Raw genomic sequence first — 22,170 nt, forward strand, 5'->3', positions numbered from 1 at the left:
CCATAGTTGCAAAAACAGTAAGTTCCCATCTTGATTTTTTAGATATGTTTTGACAAAACAAACCCTAGTTGGCTTACTAGACCTCACGTTTGCGTCTTTGCTACAAAATATTTGCCACTAGTGTTGTCCAACCTGACCTAAGGATTTAGTTTATCCCTTGAGGATAGTTGGCCTACCTATCCCAACATGTTTAATGATATGAGAAAGTGGACATTTGCAAGGCCTACAGTTAAGTTATGTGCACAAAGAATACGACGTCATGAGATTAGTTTATATATATATGTGTGTGTGTGTGTGTTTGTGAGGCTTGGAAATATGAACCTATGATTATGCTAAAATGACATGCCAATTACATACATATATAATTTGTTATTTTAATGTGTGTGTATATATATATATATATATAGATATAGATAGATAGATCAAATAGGGCTCCACGATATTAATATTCCACGATATATTTGAGGAGGATCTTGAAAGTTTCATTCCAGAAAGTTATCCTCAAAAGTTGTTTGTTATTGTCAATACTCAATACATTGTATATGGGTACAAAAGCTTATTGAAGTCTCAATGGAAAAACATAGGGTGATGACATGCAAAGGCCATACAGGCCATACGACAAAAATAGATTGGCTTTTGAAAAAGAAATTGTCAGAAATCTTATTACTACTTTACAAAAATGTCACTTCATATGCAACCTCTCGTTAGTGAAAGTGCTAAAGTGAACAAAACTATGGAAACATTGTTTACGTTATATAAGGTAGGTTATATTTTGATTATTACAACTATGTAATCCACTAAGTTTAGTTCATCCACTTTGATCTTAGAGTTTTTTTTATTCTGAAGAGAAATAAAGACAATTTAAGTAAAGCCCATGAATATGAATGTTGTGTCAAAGATTACATATTAATGGAAAGAAAAAGAAAATCCATCACTATACATAGGTCATAAATATGGTTCTCGAGGTTTCTAAATGTGTCTAGAAACACAAAGTACACATGTGTTGTAGTTATGATGCAAATTGACTCATCAACATGTTGTAACTTGTAACGAACTCTTTAACTATTAATATGCTTGTAAGATTGTTGATAAGGGTTTCCTTATGTTTTGGTTAACGAATAAATGTTAGTAAGAAATTTAAATGAATCTAACAAAACATCATAAATCCCATTTCTCTCATAATGTTTAAGGATATATATTCATTTCTATTGGATTGCCTAGTAGGCTGAATGCGAATCTCATTGCATCCACATGTTTCTTCCACAATAGCATTTCCCATTGTCTTTGGGAATGTCATGAGGCTACGGCTGTATGGAGAAGGGCATTATGATTGCTTTGCCATGCCTCTAGCTCATTTACCCTCAATTAGGGACATGCTTGTTGGAATTGTCTTGATGATGACGTAGAGAAATTTGATAGCACATGTACAACTATGTACAGAGGGGAGAATGGAACTATTCGATTGATCACTGGTAACAGTGCACCTAGAAGTAATGCCTAGAAGCAAAAAATTGAAGATCTATGGATGTTGATAGCACCCATTATCATATGGAACATTTGGACCGCAAGATGTACTAGGGTATTTTCAGCAAACAAACAACCTCCAGCAAAATCTATTAAGCTAATATGGCACATGTTAATAACTACATTGAGGGCCCAATATGAGCGGATTGATGGAATAGATGATGCTTCAGATTTAATGAGGCTGAATTTCAGAAAACGATGGTGTACTACACCGATGGCTACAAAAAATGGAGTGGATATACGATGGCAGTACGTAGTACTGAGATGGTTGTTCCCCCCTCCCATTAGATGATAGAGGGGCGGGCGTGAATGACACGACAAACATGGAGAAAAAACATGTGGGCTATTTAGTGTAAGATAAATAAGTGATGTAGCCCATATGGAAGTAGGTAATGTCTAAAGTTGTGTATTGTATGTCGTTTTAACTAATGGAGTATATTCTTCTTTGGAAAAAAAATATATAGTAAACCAAGAATCACACTTAATGATCCAAATAAAGTGAACACAGAGAAGCCTATCACCTAATATTTATATTATAGCTCACATTGTAGAAACTTTTATTGGGATGCCTATTGAACGTGGAGAATAGTAAGAAGAATATAATTGCTCTCCAACAATGAACATGGGTACGTCAAATTGACCCACCTACTACATGTAGCCATGTGTACTTACAATGAATAGACGAGGTAACAATACTAAATTATATTAGATTTCAATCACAATTATAATTTCCTCGATTGCAATCTTCATTTTTGTAAATTTCGACATATCCATACTTAAAATGTTCTGTACTTAACCAATGTTAACAAAATGTACAAGCCATGGTATTCGTTTTTTGGCAATTATTCTTTATCTCAATGTAGTAAAGATACTCGTAACAATATATCTGGCTAAATATGAGGACATTGGTGAATATATGTGTCAACTTGTCACATTACAATCTCGTGAGTGCAATTAAAGTATGTGTGGACATTTCCCTTAATTCTCCGATAGACACAATAGTACAAATTTCCCTCATCCACATTTGATTCTACAATTATTGGTGTATAATTAACTCCCACAAAATTGTGCCATGTCTATGGGATTATTGCAATAATGAAATCACATGTTTTCACTGTTTGAAACTTTATCCAAGGTGAAGTATCAACTTTATTAAGAATATTTGTACTTTGAATTAAAGCCATCATCTCGTGAAAGTGAAATTAAACTCAACGATATATCATATAATGCATTGCAAGAGAAACACGAGATCAACCATGCCATAGATGCATTTAAGACACTAAATATAAAAAAATATTGAATGTATGAAAGAAATAAGATGATTCATGTGCACAAATATTGTTTAGAATATATGCATGTGAACTTCTCGTGACATGAAAAAGGTGGACCAACTAGAAACCCTAAATAGTATGTAGGTTTTACAAAACAATTGCCTTGTTTAAGTTTTTGGTGTTTAACTAACATAGGTGGGATTATGTGTAACAATGCTAGCCACACACATGATGGTGGAATTGTTTCGATGGATTACATAACATGCATCTATAATTACCAAAATGCTATGGAATTAAAACATGAGATATATGTTAAGTACAACCATGGAAGCAACATTGCCTTTCGACATTATCATACAAGATAAGCTAGGCACTCCATATTTTTAAGTTGTGTAATTACTCGTCATAGTTTAATTAGTTTGAGATTGTAAACACAAAAAGTGTTTGATCCTAAGAATATGACTTTATGGAATCTCTAATGTCCACAACTCAAGAGTTGAGGATGATAACATATGACAAGATTGAAAGCCAATGCTAATAAAATGAGGGTCATAGAGGGAAGATATGAAGCTCGCAAAAAGAGTAAATGTTGAAAATATTCGAAAGGTGGGCGAGAAAAGTGCATTAACTTATCATACTTTAAACAACTTTTTATGAAGAAAATTATACTTCATGACATTCGAAAAACAAATGTTCACAAGGGCACGCCTTAACCAACTATCTATTACGAATCATATTGTTTGGCAATTTAATATTTCGAACTCATGTATGTGTTAGACAATGAAAGTGTTCTCAAATACAATGCATGTAGGATTAGTATGATTATTTTCCCAAAACATGCAAGAAGGTTATTAAGAACTTATATCTGGATGCCCCTCGATGAAACACATTGCCAAAACATTCCACCTATAGTCTTAATACATGTGCAATAATGAGCTTTGGACTTTGAGCTGAAAATAAGTATTGGCTCATCAAATTTATTTTTGGTAGAACCTTTCTCATGGAAACTATCAAGACAAGAGCATTCAAAAGCACGAGATAAGCAAGAGCGTACACATTTCGCTAGGTTTGAAGAGTTTGTTTCGAATACATATATCATTCCTTTGAGTTGCAAGGTTGCCTCTTTTTAGAAATGTATACATAAGGATATATGGATCATATTATTAGCATTATATTTTACATTATTTGCCATTTTTATATATAGAACATTATTCTAAGGCACAAGGGAGGGTGCCTAATCATTCATTGGTTATTTGAGGGTGAAGTTTCGAGATTAATGCCGGCAATTAGGTCAAGAGCGGAGGCAACGAAGGAGGTTAGCACCAAAGAGGGCACCTGAGCATTGTTGCACGAGGTTAGGGAGGGTTGCAGTGGGAGCAATGGGTGGTGAGGCGCCCGAAGCATATTGGGGCATCACAATGGCGGAGGCGACGAGGAATTGGTGGAACGTGGCACCTCCTTGGAGCACGTCATTGTAGGATTCGATGCGCGCCGACATGTCGAACGTCGCGGGGCTCCCGCTATACCACGGGGTTACTTCCTTGGCACGACTCCCGGCTTGGAACACGTTGCTCTCCGATCGCACCCGGCCATTTGCGCGCCCGCCAATGGCATAGTACCCCCAATTGGTGTACACATTATTGATCACGTGACACACGCCCCACCTAAGAGTGTAAATTGGTAATGTGCACATTGCAACAAACAAAGGAAGAAAGATTAGAGGTTTAGCTTACATATAAGATGTGGATCATGATGAGTCCAATACAAAAAGAAGAAGAAAAAAACACAGAAAAGAGAAGCAAGCGAGGTCCTTGTGGAGGTGTGATCACACGTACCTGCAATGGGGCATGCGTTGCATGGAGTCGCGGAACCAGTTGCGGTAGACGGTGACGCGCATCGACTTGTCTTCGGAGTCGGCGTCCGAGGCGCCGAGGAGCATGTTGAAGTTGTAGTTCTGGAGGTTGGAGTTGGAGATGGTTACGTCGGTGGAGCCTTGGAGGACGGACGCGAGGCCGAGCTCGCCGGCGAAGGAAGTGAGGTGGTCGACCCACACCTACAAGACAGCAAGAAGAAGAAGAAGAAGACAGGTTGAGGTGGCCAATTGGTTGGGTGGACATACTTCTTCAATAAAAACAAAGAGAGAGAGAGAGAGAGAAGGAGGTGGGTTGGTTTCACACTAGAGCGGGAGGAGCGTGTGGGGGGGGGGGCGGAGATTTTGGTTTCACACTTGGGCGGATGTGAGTGAGAGGTCGTGGGGTAGAGTTTTTGGTTTCACACTTGGGCTGCCGGAGGAGGTTTTGGTTTCACACTTGGGCGGACGGGGTGGAGTGTTTGCTGTCTTTGTTTTTTTTTTGTTTTTTTTGGGGGAACTCTCACCTTGGTGGTGCCGGAGAAGATGTGGAGCGTGTCGGAGCCCCTGATGTTGCTGATCTGTATGTTGTGGATGATGACGTTGGAGACGCCGCCGAGGACGAGGTTCCGGTTGATGACGGTGACGTTGACGCCGCGGCCGTCGATGGTGGTGTGGCTCTGCACCCACAGCATGTCCTGCAGGGAGATGACCATGCTGCGGGAGAACGTGATCCACACGCCGCCTTTGGTGCTCCGGGCCAGCTCCGTGCCGTAGCGCAGCGTCCCAGCCGCCGGGTTCAGGGGGTTGTCGCCCTCGCTCGTCACCACGTACTTCCCGCCCCTCAGCCCGCCCGTGACCCCCTTCGCGAACCCCACCGCGCACGACACTAGCCCGTACCCCTTCCCGCACTCCGCGAATTGGCACTTGGTCCCGTCCACTTCACCCGCCGCGCACCCCTGCACCTGCTCCGTCGCCACCACTTCCGCTTCTTCGGCCAATAATCCTGCCCTCCCTCCTCCTTCATCATCCCTCCCCAGAATGTCGAACCTTGAGGTCGCGATCTCCAGCTCGTTCTCTGCCGCCCTCAGATAATGCTGGACTTGCGACCCCACGTACGACAATCTCGTCGCCAAGGTGCTCTGCATTTTGGATCAATTAGCAACATTGCGTAATTACGAAGGAAAAGCGCAGATCAATGTTCACACACCGAAACCCATTTTTTCTGTTAAATCAAACATGCGCAACTCATTCTCAATCCACATATACAACCAAATAAATGCCTCCTCACATCTTTCATTCTCTTCTTTTCTAAATTTTTTTGTTTTGTTTTGTTTGGTTTGGTTTTGTTTTGTTTTGTTTTTGTTGCAGTGCATGGCGATGATCACTCAAACTATACATGTACATATATACATATTGATATATATATATATTTGTTATTTTTATTGGTTTGTCACCTCGACTTCATGGAGGCGGCCGAAGCAGTCGGAGGTGGCGGCGAGGCAATCCGAGACGCTGCGTTTGGCGTCGTCCCAGCGCTTGGAGGAGACGTGGGCGGCGGCGTCGTCGATGCTGCGTAGGGAGGACTGGAAGAGTGGGGCTAAGTCGTCGCTAGTCTTGGCGGAGGTGGGGAGGATGGCGGATTGGGCGTGGATGAGGAAGGATTTGGCGGTGTCCAGGTTTCTGGCCACAATGTCTTGGTTGAGGGAGGTGGCGGCGGAGGAGGAGGTGGCGGAGAAGAGCAAGAGGAGGAGGAGAGAGGATGGTAGCAACATGGTGGTGGGTGCCACCGCCATGCTTGATTGATTGATTAAATGATTGATTGGGGTGTGTGTGTCTGTCGGATATGGATTTGGATTGGTGGTGCCTTTTCTGCTGCTGCTTTTTTCTTCGGTGCCCTTTCTTCACCTTCTTATAAATGGGACGGCTGCTTTCGGAAGGCTGCTTTTTGCTTTTCCGCACAAAAGGTGCGCCCCTTCGCCTCCCCCTTCCGCCTTCTGCACCCCCCCCCCCTCCCGCGTCGCTTCGCATTCCCCTCACGTAGCAATTTTGATCCATCTCCATTAAAATGATTTATTTAGGGAAGTTGACATATTTAATTGGTTCATTGCATATTTTGCTATTATTTTATTAATTGTTTGATAATTGATTAATATGTTATCATATTATCAACTACATTGTTTTATTGAAAATTAGATCCTCTATATTTTTCAGTTTGTGCTCTCACTCACCGTCCATTGACACCCCACACAATGTCTTCCCAACACACACACACACACACACACACACACACACACACACACACACAATATTTACTTTCTCGTCCATCCCGCGAAGGGCTAACATGTTGGCTCGAAACGCCATCTAGATCAAGTACAAAAAACGTGGAAGCCCCTTGCATCCACGAGATGTTTTGTCAGGAGAGAAGAGTCTACACAAACAAATGGATCATTCGTGGGATTGTAATGTAGACTACATGTGAATATTAAGTGTCTCTAGCTTTACTATAGTCTCGTTCAGATCATGTTTTCCCAAGTTGTTACATCGATTCATTAACCCCTTGAAGCCTTGGCTTATGGTTCTCTCTTTTTATGTTTAGTCCATAACACTCTTTCATCTGTCTTGCGAAAACACATTATGGTATGTGCTCGTCCTGCGATGCGTGTGCGTTTCATTTTGGTTCAATAAATGATGGCAAGGAGGCGAAATGTAGGTTTTTATTTTGTTTTGTTTAAAAAATAAAATAAAGATTCAGCTTGGTATTGATGGAAAGATGCCCAAATGATACAAAAAACTCATACAATAAAATATAACCCTCATACCCACCTCAACCAACATGTCGAGTAGCAAAAGCCCTCATGCATGGTCCTTCCAAGATGGGGGTAGAAAAAGACATCTTGGTGTTTTCTTTCTTATCTAAAGCATGAACAAGAAGATTAGTGTAGAGAGATTAATATTGAATTGGTGCCATCACATTGGCAAAGTAGCATAGACCTACATGATGTGTTAATAAGGAAATGTGCATTTCCACATACAATGACCAATGTCGACATTAAATTTGACCCCCCTCCCCCAAAAAAATATACCTAATTGTGAAATTCTCCCTCACATCAATGAGAAAATTCCCAAATGGAGAGTGAAGCAACAAGAATTGATTGCCAGTTATTAGTGACTGATTGTTTGAACAAAGTCAACCACGGAAAACAAGAAGCAACATACTTTACTTCACTATGGAGATCATGACTTGCAAGGTTTCACACCAATCATGTTGTGTGTGTGTTACGCATTGAGATCTAGGAAATCACATTAGGGCAACACAATATTTTTGCGAATATTCCATTTTAAGTTGTAACGTAGCGAAGAAGGGGCCAAATCTGATTGTAAGAATTATTTGTCGTAAAAAGCACAAGCACATGGCCCACATGTCGATGAAGTAAAAGACTCTCATTATCACAAACACTCTCACTCTATAGTAGCATGGGTATTATCATATTTATTGGGGCTGAGGCTTGCACTTATGAGTCACATAGAGTGTGTGGAACCAACAATCAATAGCTGTGATGAGCAATAACACACTTAACACAAATGACAATTGATACTTTTGTAGGGTGTGTTGTGTGACTGAGAGTCACCAAATGTGAACATGCTTGAAAGCTTGCAATCAAGAGTCCTCAACTTTTTCCTTTTGCAATTTGTTCATCACAATGCCCTCATGACGAACAGAATCAATCCAGATATTTGAAAACCGCAAAATCTTGAACGAAGACGGTGGCCATTACGATGGAATCATCCCTAAAGTTTTTGTGGCACAAGTGTCCTCTTGTCAACAAATCATCACCACGATGAGTTTATGGATGTGTCCCCCCCCCCCCCCCCCCCCCCCCATGTGAGGTATGAAATCGCACGAGTGTGAAACAACAGAAGCTGAGATGAGCTTGATTGAAGCAATTGGTATCGGTCGGAGCATCTTCATTGTGATGTTGTTACACTTCCGGGCGAAACCCGACAAGAAGAAAACGTTAGTCCCGCCCGCGTTCCCCCGACCAATTGAAACGAGGTATTTCGACTAGGTAACAGGTAGCTTGCTGCCACGTGTACAATCATCCCCTCCTTCCCCTTCCATCTCTCAGATTCTTCTTCTTCTTCTTCTTCTTCTCCCTTCTGTCTCGTGAGGGAAGGCTGCTAAGAGTACAGAACCTATGGAAATAGTACTGTCTCCATCATCAGGAATCCATGTCACGCATGCCCCTGAGATTCTTATGCTTCCTGAATCGACAAATAAGAAGGAGAAGAAAAAGAAAAAGAAGCCGGACCAGGAGAAGAAAGGTTTGGCGTCTCTAAGTCTCCAGGAATCTCTCACTTCTCTGGAACTGGGTCTATTACCTAATCCCTCTGTCCAAGACTTTGCTTGTATGCTCCATAAGTGCAGAAAACAAGGGAATCCTCCAGAACAGGTACTTTCGCTTCAACACCACATCCAGAGCCACGGCTTCCAAACTAATCCATCTCTTGGAAACCGTCTCGTGCCTATGCTTGTCGAGATCGGTAGCTTATCATATGCTCAGAATGTCTTTGATGGATTATCTTATCATACAAAATCCTCGTGGAATGCACTTATATCTGGCTACGTCAAGCATGGAGAGCTTCAGTATGCTCTTTGTCTTTATCGGAAGAGCATTCGAGATAATGCCTCCATCGTATGTTTAACTGGTCCAACTTTTATTTCCTTACTTAAGGCTTGTGCTAATCTCAGCAATAGTATAACATGTTGTGAACTCCATGACCATATCATTAGACAAGGATTGCTAGACAGTGACTACTTTCTTGGAAGTGCATTGGTAGATGCTCTTGCTAAATGTGGTATGCTTGGGAAAGCGCTAGAAGTCTTTGAAAAACTTCCGGTTAGAGATGTGGTCTCATGGAATTCTCTCATTTCTGGGTATTCCACTCATGGATATGGTGCAAATGCTCTTGATTGCTTTGAACAAATGCAAAGAGAAGGATTCATTCCGACATCTGTCTCTTATGTTTGTGCATTAAATGCTTGTGGTAGTACTGGGGACATGTGTAAAGGAATGAAAGTACATGATGAGATAGCTCAAAAGGGATTGGAAATATGTCCACATATTGGGAGTGCTTTGGTTGATATGTATGCTATGTGTGGATTGTTTGAATCAGCGAAGAAAGTGATTGATAGACTTCAATGCCGGAATATTGTCTCCTGGACTGCTTTGATCAAAGGTTACATTCAACATGCTTATTGTGAAGAAGCACTTGCTTGCTTTGAGAAAATTCAAAGGGAGGGAATAACTCCCGATGCCATTGCTTTTACTTCCAGCTTGAAAGCATGTGCGCACATGGAAGCTCTAGACAAAGGCATGGGAATACATGCAGAGATTTTAAGAAGGGGTTTAGATGAGAACACTCTTATCTCTTGTGCGCTGGTTGACATGTATGCAAAGTGTGGTGCACTTCGAAAAGCACGGGAGGTGTTTGATAAGCTTCTCCTCAGAGATGTAGCCTTGTGGAATGCGTTGATTGCTGGTTATGTGGACCACGAATACGTTGAACAAGGGCTGAGATGTTTTGAGCAAATGCAAGATGAGAACATTCCTCCTGACGCAGTCACATTTATCGCTATTCTGAAAGCGTGTGCATACATGGCCGATTTAGAACAGGGAGAAAAAATACACCATGAGATCTCTAGAAGAGGGTTGGATAAAGACATGGTTGTTGGAAGTGCTTTGATTGATATGTATGCGGAATGTGGCTCACTTACTAAAGCAAGGGAGGTATTTGATAGTCTTTCAGCCCATGATATGGTTTCATGGACAGTGTTGATTGCAGGGTATGCCGAACATGGACATGGTGAGGAAGCTCTACAATGCTTTCAAGAGATGAAAGACGAGGGATTCTCACCAAGTGTGGTCACAATTGCTTGCACTTTAAAAGCTTGTGCAAGTATTGGATCATTAGACAAAGGTGAAAGGATTCATAATGAGGTTGCCACAAATTTGGAAAAAGAACACTTGATTAACAATGCATTGATTGATATGTATGCAAAATGTGGGTTATGTGCAAGAGCGGAGGACGTGTTTGACAAACTTGAGATCCGGGATGTAGTTTCATGGAACACACTTATGTGTGGATATGCTCAGCTTGGTGATTGTGAAATGGTTTTTCGTATCCTGCATCGCATGCTGGGTGAAGGTAGACGGCCAAACTCTGTAACGTTATTAACTGTACTGAATGCATGTAGTCATGCGGGGTTGGCAAATGATGGGAAAATATTCTTCGAGCTTCTCAGTAATGATGAGTACCCCCCATCACTTGAACACTATACATGTATGCTTGATCTACTTGGGCGTGCTGGACAATTAAAGGATGCGATATATATTGTCAGTAAAATGAGAGTTGATCCCGATATTGTAGTCTGGCATACTCTATTTGGTGCTTGTCAAAAATGGGGGAATGTGCATCTTGCCGAAAAAGTGTTCAACCAGGCAGTTCAAGTAAACAAGATAGATGCTGCAGCCTATGTCAGTCTGGCGAATGTGTATGCTGATGACAATGATCTATGATTATATGTTCTGTAAGAATGAATAGTGACACTAATAGTGCTAGGGGGGTTTCCTAGTGGTTTGGATCCTGGTTGTAAGTTGGAAGTGCAACTCCTACACCCACTCATGGCTGTTGCAACTGGGATTGATCCTCCATTAAGAGTAAAACATTCACTGACAAGGTCCATGTTATACAGTATAAATAGAGGAGCAGGATGACAAACTCAGTTGGTTTTTGCCATGAAGGAAAGTAAATCAAGGGCATGCTGATTTTCCATCCTGAAGGATGGAAAGGAGTTCCTAGTTAATGAAATTAGTGAAGATGATACTCATAATCCGACCTTCCATGAAGCTCTACATTGGACGGAGGACACAAATGCTGTCACGACAATGAATGGCACAAAGGGAGGGAAAAAATCAACTAGAAGATCAGTTTATTTGTATAATATCTTGGAAGGACCTCTATTTGGTACACCGCATGTTTTAACTTGTGTTGATGTTCAGCTGATATATCTCGCAAGAAATGAAGACGCATCATGTCTATATTTTAGATGTTGTAATATTGATCAAAAGCATCCTAGTTTCTTTTGCATGGCTTCAATGAGGGCCATTTTAACAATTAAAGCAAGGAGACTTGGTGATGAGATGCCCTGACATGTTTCTCTACAGTATAGCATAATTCCCTTTCTTCTGTACAATGGTGAATGTGGAATGTGAACATACAAACAAAATGTATCAGCTTTGCATTCTTGTGATCTATTGATTTCTGATCCCTCTTTGATAAATATTTGAAGTAAGAGAGTTGGTCTTATATGCAATATATGCCATGGGTATGTTCAATCTTGCATACGTGAACACACTAAGATTAGGATACATTTCAAATATTTAATGTAAATATTGGTATGTGCCACATGTTAAATGGCAAACATACTCTTGTGGTCTAGAATGACCACACATATATCGAAGGAAAGCTGACCATGGATGTTCCAAAGAGGATCACCCTCACTTCACAATAGCTCTACATGAAATGCATGAAAACTTAAGATGTCATATTGTTTCACATGAAGTAATGACACTTAAGTCGTCTTTCAGAGAGACATGCCACCTTCATATATGATTATTATGGGGCATTGAGGTTAAAAGCAAATGCATTGTCTCACTCGTATGGGGTATCTTTCATGCAGCCCGTACAAAATTGGCCCATTGGGATTTACATTTAAACTTAAATCATTGGAATCTAAAGCAAGTACGTTGGATCCCTTCTCCTTATGAAAGCTACTTTGAACCTTGGATTCATTCCTTCTTGCAAAGAGAAGTCTTTTATACATATGCCGAATGAGGTTCTATTGATCTTTTTCTAAGATGGAAAACTCAACTTCCAAGGTTCATTGGTTAGATAGATAGACGCTTTTTAAGTGTCAATAGAGCAGCCAATATTGACCCTTGGGATTTGGTATACAAGTTTTATTGATGTGTGTTTCCTTCCTAAAAAGGGATATTCATAGTTTGAAGCACAAAGTCTCTATGCATGAATAAGGCATACACATAAGTGCTCAACCTTCTAGGTGGTGTCTTAAGCATGACACTCAAGTTATCACACCCTCTTAATGCATCATTGTAACTTTCACGAATTGCACTATATGTTGAGTAGTGAAAACCAAGTGATATTCATCCTCTACCATGCATTCATCATTCCTTTATTTTTGATGCCATAGTGCAACTTCAATACCTAGCTTGTGTGTTCCAAGTGCGAAGGAATGGAGGGCTCTATGAGAGTTAATACTCATGATTGGTAATGAGAAGATTAAATACGATTGTTAAGTATCCAACTCGGCCTTAACCATGTGGCCAAGCCGACCACTTTATGTAAATTATCTCAAGTTGATATTGTGGCAACATGGGGCAGGGTGACACTTGCGAAGAGTTGGTCAGTGATATTAACCCCAACAAAAAGAGGGTCGTAAGCTGCAAGTTTTGAACCCAACTGATTTCAAGTCTTTTGCCTTACCAAGTCGGCCAAGTTGACCGCTTTACGTAATCTCAAGTTGATATTGTGGCACATAGGGCAAGGTGGCACTTGCGAAGCGTATGTAAGTGATATTAACCCTAACAAAAGGAAAGTCGTCGGCTACAAGGTTCGAACCTATGCATGCGAACCAAACAGATTTGAATTTGTCGCCTTAGCCATTCGGCCAATCTAAAGGTTTTTATAATCTTCAGGTTATACATGATCCAGAGTAGAGCGACATTAGTGAACAACTGCTCAGTGATATTAACCCTGACAAAGGGTAGTCATCGACTGTAGGGTTCGAACCTACCTGCGCGAGCGAACCCAACAGATTTCAAGTCTGTCGCCTTAACCACTCGGCGAAGCCGACCGCTTTTTTCGTGATCTTCTTTTCTGAACTTGGCACAAAGAGCACGGTGGCACTTGCGACAACGTTGTTATTGATAGTAACTCTGACAAAAAGGGTTAGTCGTTGGTTGCAAGGTTCGAACCTGCGTGAGCGAACCCAACAAATTTCAAGTCTGTCACCTTAACCACTTGACCAAGCTGATCGCGTTTTCATAACTTTCTTTTCTTAGCATGGCACAAATAGCACGAACAACACGAACAACACTTGCGACGACGTTGTTATTGATAGCAACCCCGAAAAAAGGGGAGTCGTTGGCTGCAAGATTCGAACTTGCGCGGGCGAACCCAATAGATTTAAAGTTTGTCTGTAGGCATAGATTGACATATTCGCATTCGTCGGGTTTCCCATTCGAATGCAAACGAATACGAATACGAATGGGCGGTCAAGTATTCGTTTAACTTTAAAAAAAACAAAAAAAACTTTGTCTTTTTTAATTTTCTAGGATAAAAAAAAAGGAGCTTAAACAATAAATAGGGATAATAAAAGAGAGACTTGGGGATTTGTCATTATTAAATTTTTATAATAAATGTATAACTTATAAATTATAAGTATTTATTTTATTTTTAATAAATAAAATAAAAGCTCATTAATTTCTCACTTTTTATTCCCTCAAAATTTATGGATATTTTTATTTTGACATTAAAAATAGTACTTCAAACTAATAATATATTCAAAGTTTATACTAATCATATTTGTATAGTAAATATAAAAATATTCGTTTTTTAAAAATTGATTAATTAAAATAAGTTTCATAAACTGTCTTGACACTATAATTTATTAATGAATAATTGTTCTTTTTTTGGTAAAATAAATAAATAAATATTTTATATCTATTTTACAAAACGAATGGTTTTTTAATATTCTTAGGGCCATTTCATATTCTCGAATATAAAGAATATTGCACATGGAGAATATCACGAATATCACGCATGTGTCAATCTATGTCTGTAGGGTTCGTAATCTTCTTTTCCTAACCTTGCATAGACGGCACGACAGCACCAACGATGACGTGTTATTGATAGTAACCCCGACAAAACGGGAGTTGTCGGTTGTAGGTTTGAACTTGCGCGAGCTAACCCAACAGGTTTGAAGTCTTTCGCCTTAAACACTTGGCCAAACCGACGTCTTTTCCGCAATCTTATTTTCTTAACATGGCACAAAGGGCACGACGGTACCTACGACGACGTGGTTATTGATAGTAACCTAGACAAAAGGGAAGTCATCGACTGCAGGGTTCGAACCTGCGTGGGCGAACCCAATAGATTTCAAGTATGTCGCCATAGATTGACACATGCGTGATATTCGTCATATTCTCTATGCGTGATATTCACAATATTCGAGAATACGAAATGGCCCCAAGAATATTATAAAACCATTCATTTTATAAAATAAATATAAAAAACATTAATTAATTCATTTTTTATTTAAATAAATTTAATTCACTAAAAAAAGAACAATCATTCATTAATAGATTATAAACATATAATTAGTATTTACTCTCCTTTATAGTGTCAAATAAAAAATGGAGAAGTTTATGAACCTTTATTTTAATTAATTAATTAAAAAAACAAATATTTGTATAATTATTATAGAAATATGATTAGCATGAAGTCCAATTTTTAATGTCAAAATAAAAATATCCATAATTTTTGAAAGAATCAAAAGTGAGGAATTAATGAACCTTTATTTTATTTTATTTATTTATTAAAATTTAAATAAAATGAATACTTTTATATTTATTATAAAAATTTATTAATGTCAAGTCCCTCTTTTAGTGTCCCTTTTTAGTGTCAAGTCCTTTTTTTTTTTTCCTAGTAAATAGTTCTTGGACATTTTTGTGTGTGTGTGGGTAAAACGAATACTTGACCTTGCATTCGTATGCATATTCGTTTGCATTAGAATAGGAAACCCCACGAATGCGAATATGTTAATCTATGTCTATCGCCTTAACCACTCGGCCAAACCAATTGCTTTTCCATAATCTTATTTTTTTAACCTGGCAGAAAGGGCTTGGCGATACCTATGACGACGTGGTTATTGTAAGTAACCCTGACAAAAGGGGAGTCATGGTTATTGGTAGTAACCCCGACAAAAGTCAAGGAGTAGTCAGCTACAAGGTTAGAACTTGCGCAGGTGAACCCAACAGGTTTCGAGTCTGTCGCCTTAACCACTCGGCCAAGCTGACCACATTTTCATAATCCTCTTTTATTTACCTTCCACAAAGGGCACAACGACACCTATGATGATGTGGTTATTGATAGTAACCCCGACAAAATGGGAGTCGTCCATTGTAGGGTTCGAACTTACGTGGGTGAACCCAACAGATTTCAAGTTTGTCACCTTAACAACTCGGCCAAGCCGATTGCCTTTTCATAATCTTATTTTCTTAACTTGGCACAAAGGCTGTGACAACACCTATGATGACGTGCTTATTGATAGTAACCCTAATGAAAAGGGCCTCGTCGATCACAAGTTTCGAACCTGAGCGGGCGGATCCAACATATTTCAAGTGTGTCATCATAACCATTCGGCAAAGCCGACCGCTTTTTCATATTATTTTCTTAACATGGCACAAAGGGCATGGTAGCACTTACGACGACGTGATTATTTGTAGTAACCGTGACAAAGAGGAGAGTCGTTGGCTGCAGGGTTCAAACCTGCTCAGGGGAGGCCAACAGACTTCGAGTCTATCGCCTTAACCACTCGTCCAAGCCGATTGTTTTTTCATAATTTTTTTTGTTCTTCACCGTGCTCCTAGGGCACGATGGCACTTGTGAGGATGTGTTTATTGATAATAACCTCGACAAAAGGGGAGTCGTCGACTGCAGGGTTCGAACCTTCGCGGGCGAACCCAATTGATTACGAGTTTGTCATCTTAAGCACTTGGCCAAGACGAGCTCTCTTTCATATTCTTTTGTTCTTCACCTGACACAAAGGGCATGGTGACACTTGCGACAACGTCGGGCGAACACATTAGATTTCATGTCTGTCACCTTAACCACTCGACCAAGCCGACTGCTTTTTCGTATTCATGACAAATGGAGGGCTCATCGGCTACAGGCTTCGAACCTAAGCAGGTGAACCCAACATATTTCGAGTCTCTCGGCACAACAATACTTTCGACCACATAGGTAATGATAGTAACCCCCCATCCCCCTCTAGGGTTCGAACTTGCCGGGGGGAACCCAACAGATTTAAAGTTTGTAGCGTTGAATACGCGGCCAAACCGACGACTTTTGCATAAAATTAATGAAAGGGCACGTCAACATCTATGACGACGTGGTTATTAATAGTGCCCCTAACAAAATAGTAGTCATCGGTAGTAGTGTTTGATCGTGAGCTAGCGAACCCAATAGATTCCGAGTCTTCTTCTTAACTAGGCATAGAGGGCATGGTGGCACCTATGATGATGTGGTTATTGGTAGTAACCTGGACCAAAATGGTTGTCGTCGGATGCAAGGTTCGAACCTACACGGGTGAACCCAACAAATTTCAAGTCTGTCGCCTTAACCACTCAACCAAACTGACTAGTTATTTGCAATTTGATTTTCATAACTTTGAACAAAGGGTGTCGCGGCAGCTATGATAACGTGGTTATTGATAGTAACATTGACAAAAGGGGAGACGTTGACTGTAGTGTTAGATCGTGATCTAGCGAATCCAACTGATTTTGAGTCTTCGTCTTAACCACTCGGCCAAGGCAACCACATGTTCATCTTAAACTTGGCACGGAGGGCATGGCGACACCTATGATGATGTGGTTCTTGGTAGTAACCCGGACAAAAGGGGAGTCGTAGGCTGTAGGGTTGAACGTGCGTGGGCGAACCCAACAGATTTGGAGTCTGTCTCCTTAACCACTCGGCCAAGCACACCACATTTTCATAAAATCTAGTTTCGTTTGCCTTGGACAAAGAGCACAATGACATCTACATTGACTTGGTTGTTGACATAATCTTATCAAAATGGGTTTCATTGGCTGCTAGATTCAAACTTGTGCGGGCAAACACATTAGATTTCATGTTTGTCACCTTAACCACTCGACCAAGCCGATTGCTTTTTCGTAATCATGAGAAAAGGAGACTCATCGGCAGCAGGCTTCGAACCTAAGCAAGCGAACCCAACACATTTCGAGTCTCTCGGCACAACGATACTTTCGACCACATAGGTAATGATAGTAACCCCCCACCCCCCTCTAGGGTTTGAACTTGCCGGGGGGAACCCAACAAACAGATTTGAAGGTTGTAGCATTGAATACTCGGCCAAACCGACAACTTTTGCATAATATTAATTTGTTAACCTGGCACAAAGGGCACGTCGACATCTATGACGATGTGGCTATTGATAGTAACCCTAACAAAACATGTGTCATCGGTTGTAGTGTTTGATCGTGAGCTAGCGAATCCAATAGATTCCGAGTCTTCTTCTTAACCTGGCATAGAGGGCATGGTGGCACCTACGATGATGTAGTTATTGGTAGTAACTCGGACAAAAGGGTAGTCGTCGGCTGTAGGGTTCGAACCTACGTGGGCGAACCCAACAGATTTCAAGTCTGTCGCCTTAACCACTCGGCCAAACCGACTAGTTATTTGCAATATTATTTTCTTAACTTGGAACAAAGGGCGTCACGACAACTATGATAACATGGTTATTGATAGTAACATTGACAAAATGGGAGACGTCGGCTGTAGTGTTCGATCGTGGTCTAGAGAATCCAACAGATTTTGAGTCTTAGTCTTAACCACTCGGCCAAGGTAACCGCTTGTTCATCTTAAACTTGGCACGGAGGGCATGGCGGCACGTACGACGATGTGGTAATTGGTAGTAACCTGGACAAAAGGGGAGTCGTAGGCTGTAGGGTTGAACGTACAAGAGCGAACCCAACAGATTTTGAGTTTGTCGCCTTAACCACTTGGCCAAGCCAACTACATTTTCATAAAATCTAGTTTCGTTTGCCTTTGACAAAGAGCACAACGACATCTACGTTGACGTGGTTATTGATAGTAGCCCTATCAAAATGGGTTTCATTGGTTGCTAGGTTCAAACTTGTGCGGGCGAACACATTAGATTTCATGTCTGTCACCTTAACCACTTGACCAAGCCGACTGCTTTTTCGTATTCATGACAAATGGAGGGCTCATCGGCTGTAGGCTTTGAACCTAAGTAGGCGAATCCAACATATTTCGAGTCTCTCGGCACCATGATACTTTCGACCACATAGGTAATGATAGTACCCCCCCCCCCTCTAGGGTTCGAACTTGCCCGGGCGAACCCAACATATTTGAAGTTTGTAGTGTTGAATACTCGGCTAAACCGACGACTTTTCCGTAATATTAATTTGTTAACCTAGCACGTCGGCACCACTTGATTATTGATACTAACCCCGACAAAAGGGGAGTCGTCGGCTGCTAGGCTCAAACCTGCGCGGGCGAACCCAACATATTTCTAGTCTAATGCCTTACCCACTCGATCAAACCGACTACTTTTTTGCAATCTTATTTTTTTAACGTGGAACGAAGGACGTGGCGACAGCTATGATAACGTGGTTATTGATAGTAACACTAACAAAAGGGGAGACGTTGGTTGTAGTGTTCGATCGAGATCTAGCGAATCCAACATATTTCGAGTCTTGGTCTTAACCACTCAGCCAAGGCAACTGCTTGTGCATCTTAAACCTTTCATAGAGGGCATGGCGGCACCTACGACAATGTGGTTATTGGTAGTGACCCGGACAAAAGGGGAATCGTAGGCTGCAGGGTTGAACTTGCACGAGCGACCCCAACAGATTTCGAGTCTATTGCCTTAACCACTCGGCCAAGCCAACCACATTTTCATATAATCTAGTTTCGTTTTCCTTGGACAAAGAACACAACGACATCTACATTGACGTGGCTATTGATAATAACCCTGACAAAATTGGTTTCATCGGCTGTACGGTTTAAACTTGTGCGGGCGAACCCCTCAGATTTCATGTTTGTCACCTTGACCACTCGGACAAGCTGAATTCTTTTCATAATCCTGAGAAAAGGAGACTTATCGGCTGCAGGTTTCAAATCTAAGCCAGCGAACCCAACATATTTCAAGTCTCTCGACACAATGATACTTTCGACTACATAGGTAATGATAGTAACCCCCCCCTTCTATGGTGCGAACTTTCTCGGGCGAACCCAACAGATTTAAAGTTTGTAGCGTTGAATACTCGGCTGAACTGATCACTTTTCCATATGTTGAGGGGCAAGCTCAACTATATCCGGATCGGCTGAATAAGCCTGAGCTAGATCGATATCAATGCTCAAGGAAGAGGAAAGATCAAGGCCGCAAGCCGACGCTGAGGAGATGGATTTGCCCCACGAGTTGGAAGAAGATCAATATGACGGTACCACGGGAGAGGATGCGGAACATAATGCCCTCTTGGATTGCGGAGATAGAACGACCGAGGACAAGGCCGAGATACCGATCGCAGAATCGGAACGTTGGGACCGGCGGTTTCGGGCAGGTTAGCCTGAAACTCCGGACATTGAAAAAACAAGCCCAGGTGGGGCTTTTGCAATCGGGAAGAAGACGACCATCGACCACGAGGGGCCGGTGGCTACAGACAAGGACGTAAATAGGACGGACAATTCTTTGTGTCTTCCCACACTTGCTCCCAAGATGATGGCAGTCGGGCCTGAGTGCCCACGTGAGTCCCAAGAGGAGGAAGGCGGTGGCGTGAGACCGAGAATTGCCGACGAGATGATGCGAGGAAGGAGCAGACAAAAGCCCTCAGAACCGATTCCGGAGAACTCGGCATTCGGGCCTTCATGCCCACGTGAGACCAAGGAGATGGATGACGGTATCGATGAGTCCTGGCACGATGCCAGCGAAGATGGATGGGAAATGGCCCACGAGAAGGTCGACGAAGGAACCAAGAAACGACCCGACCGGGGACCAAACCGCGCGGCACTCCGACTCGGGTGGAGCGCGATCCGGTCGTGGATTATTAGACCGGGGCCAGAATCGACATGAAGGTGCCGATACAGAAGAGGGTGCGGAATGAGCCACCCTCTTTTACATGGGGAGAAAGACCGACCGAGCGAAGGTCGGGAATTGAAAGGAAGGTGATCAAGGGTTCAGAACGAGTCCGACAGGATCAACATCAGAGCCGAAACTCCTGACATTGGAGAATCAAGCAAACTCCTGACATTGGAGAATCAAGCCCATGCGGGGCTTGGTTGATCACAGAGCGGATGCTATCCACTGACACCACTAAAAGGGTCGGTGGCCTGGGACGAGTCGCCAGAAGATGTTACAAAATCGGTTACCCCACATCTTGTCTGGAGACTTCGGAAGTTCGGCCGACGTGGCAACGTGAGATCAAAAGAGATGGAAGATGGAGGCGGGAACGCAGCAAGGAGAGCGACGACGAGTCCGGGAGAAGTACAAGGGACGAAGTGGAGAGCGAAGACCAGTCCTATGGGTCACCTCACATTGGATCTAGAGACTTCGGCGGTTGGCATTGGATCCGATGTAAGACCAAGATACTGACGGTGGCGGTAGGAGGACGGGACCCGGCAATCCAGAGAATGACGAACGGACCCAGACGGGAACCGGGCGGGGCGGACTTCCGGATAACCGACCCGGAAGAGGGGAGAGAGCAGGCCTACGAAGAGGCCGGTGTCGTGGCGTGGCTTGCCTAGAAGCGTAGCGTTGCGTAGACAAAAGATATTGTGAAAGTGAGGAAGGAATCACTGGGATTATGGACGGAAGAGACGAAAGAGTAGAGATAGAGTAAATAGAGATCAACAAGATATGATAAGATAGGATATTGAATGATATTTGAAGGAATAAAAGAGATTTATAATTATTTGATGAAAGAGTTACAAAAGTGGTTGTAAGCGTCGTTGATCCTTCGAACTTGGTCTCACAAGATAATCACTCTTCTCTTTCTTGATAGTAGGCCACAACAATCTTCACTTCAATATTTTGATGAAGATAACGCTCGAACCGCCTCCCTCTTGTTGAGAGTTGACCACCACGATCGCCAAGCTAGAGCTCCACCTTTATGTTGAACTTCTTCCTTTCTTTCTCTATTTTATGGTATCTCTTATGTAATATATATTTGATTGATATCTCATACCTCTCCCCCTTTGATCTTCTCTTTCACCATTTAAATAGGTGCCCCCATGCATATGATGCATTGGAGGGTACAAGTCATGCATGTAGTGCATGAAATGCATGTGATGCATGATAGGCATCTCGCTCATTTGAGCTTTCATGTATGAAAAAATATATGGCATAAGAATAAACATGAAAATATGAGGTTGTGGGTTTGAGTCTCTCAAATATTATTGAATACAACATGTAACGTCGTTTTTATATCATGAAGCAAATCCTTTATTTTATATATATTATTAGTATAGAGTAAATGGTAAGATTTGAAAGCCATAGGGTGGGGTTATTGGTTCAAGTCCTCTCTTGTTCGTGTAATATAATATATTTATCTATATATATATATTATTTTTCTTTACATATATATAATATTATGATATGTGTTGTTAATATTATCTTTATAT

The 22,170-nt window shown here is 41.6% G+C and overlaps 2 protein-coding genes and 3 non-coding genes across 5 annotated transcripts; 1 reads left to right on the forward strand and 4 right to left on the reverse strand.

The window, feature by feature from the left end:
* Positions 1–4,035: 4,035 nt before the first annotated feature.
* Positions 4,036–6,440, reverse strand: LOC147856240 (pectate lyase 5-like). The gene is made up of 4 exons (XM_087329109.1): positions 6,102–6,440; positions 5,172–5,786; positions 4,631–4,848; positions 4,036–4,459 (listed from the first exon to the last, which is right to left on the reverse strand). The coding sequence occupies exons 1-4, from the start codon at positions 6,438–6,440 to the stop codon at positions 4,087–4,089; spliced, it is 1,545 nt and encodes a 514-aa protein (XP_087185235.1). The 3' UTR covers positions 4,036–4,086.
* A 2,379-nt stretch (positions 6,441–8,819) lies between these two features.
* Positions 8,820–11,939, forward strand: LOC147856241 (pentatricopeptide repeat-containing protein At4g39530-like). Its single transcript, XM_087329730.1, has one exon. The coding sequence runs from the start codon at positions 8,844–8,846 to the stop codon at positions 11,223–11,225; it is 2,382 nt and encodes a 793-aa protein (XP_087185856.1). The 5' UTR covers positions 8,820–8,843; the 3' UTR covers positions 11,226–11,939.
* A 1,558-nt stretch (positions 11,940–13,497) lies between these two features.
* Positions 13,498–13,582, reverse strand: TRNAS-UGA (transfer RNA serine (anticodon UGA)). The gene has a single exon. It is a non-coding gene; the product is annotated as a tRNA-Ser (tRNA).
* Positions 13,583–15,725: 2,143 nt separating this feature from the next.
* TRNAS-CGA (transfer RNA serine (anticodon CGA)) lies at positions 15,726–15,806 on the reverse strand. The gene has a single exon. It is a non-coding gene; the product is annotated as a tRNA-Ser (tRNA).
* A 2,313-nt stretch (positions 15,807–18,119) lies between these two features.
* Positions 18,120–18,200, reverse strand: TRNAS-UGA (transfer RNA serine (anticodon UGA)). The gene has a single exon. It is a non-coding gene; the product is annotated as a tRNA-Ser (tRNA).
* Positions 18,201–22,170: the final 3,970 nt, after the last annotated feature.

Source organism: Azolla caroliniana, unplaced genomic scaffold (assembly GCF_043228905.1).
Source record: "Azolla caroliniana isolate FFs.n. ecotype wild unplaced genomic scaffold, voAzoCaro1.0.p SCAF_13, whole genome shotgun sequence".
Taxonomy (NCBI): domain Eukaryota; kingdom Viridiplantae; phylum Streptophyta; class Polypodiopsida; order Salviniales; family Salviniaceae; genus Azolla; species Azolla caroliniana.

What these genes read in the sequence shown, in the direction of transcription:
- LOC147856240 (XM_087329109.1), bottom strand. Translation starts at nt 6,440, where the DNA reads ATGGCGGTGGCACCCACCACCATGTTGCTACCATCCTCTCTCCTCCTC. An exon ending in GCCGCCTCCATGAAGTCGAG is followed by an intron (nt 5,787 to 6,101) that starts GTGACAAACCAA and finishes TCCAAAATGCAG; the next exon opens with AGCACCTTGGCGACGAGATT. An exon ending in CAACGCATGCCCCATTGCAG is followed by an intron (nt 4,460 to 4,630) that starts GTACGTGTGATC and finishes TTACACTCTTAG; the next exon opens with GTGGGGCGTGTGTCACGTGA.
- LOC147856241 (XM_087329730.1), top strand. Translation starts at nt 8,844, where the DNA reads ATGGAAATAGTACTGTCTCCATCATCAGGAATCCATGTCACGCATGCC.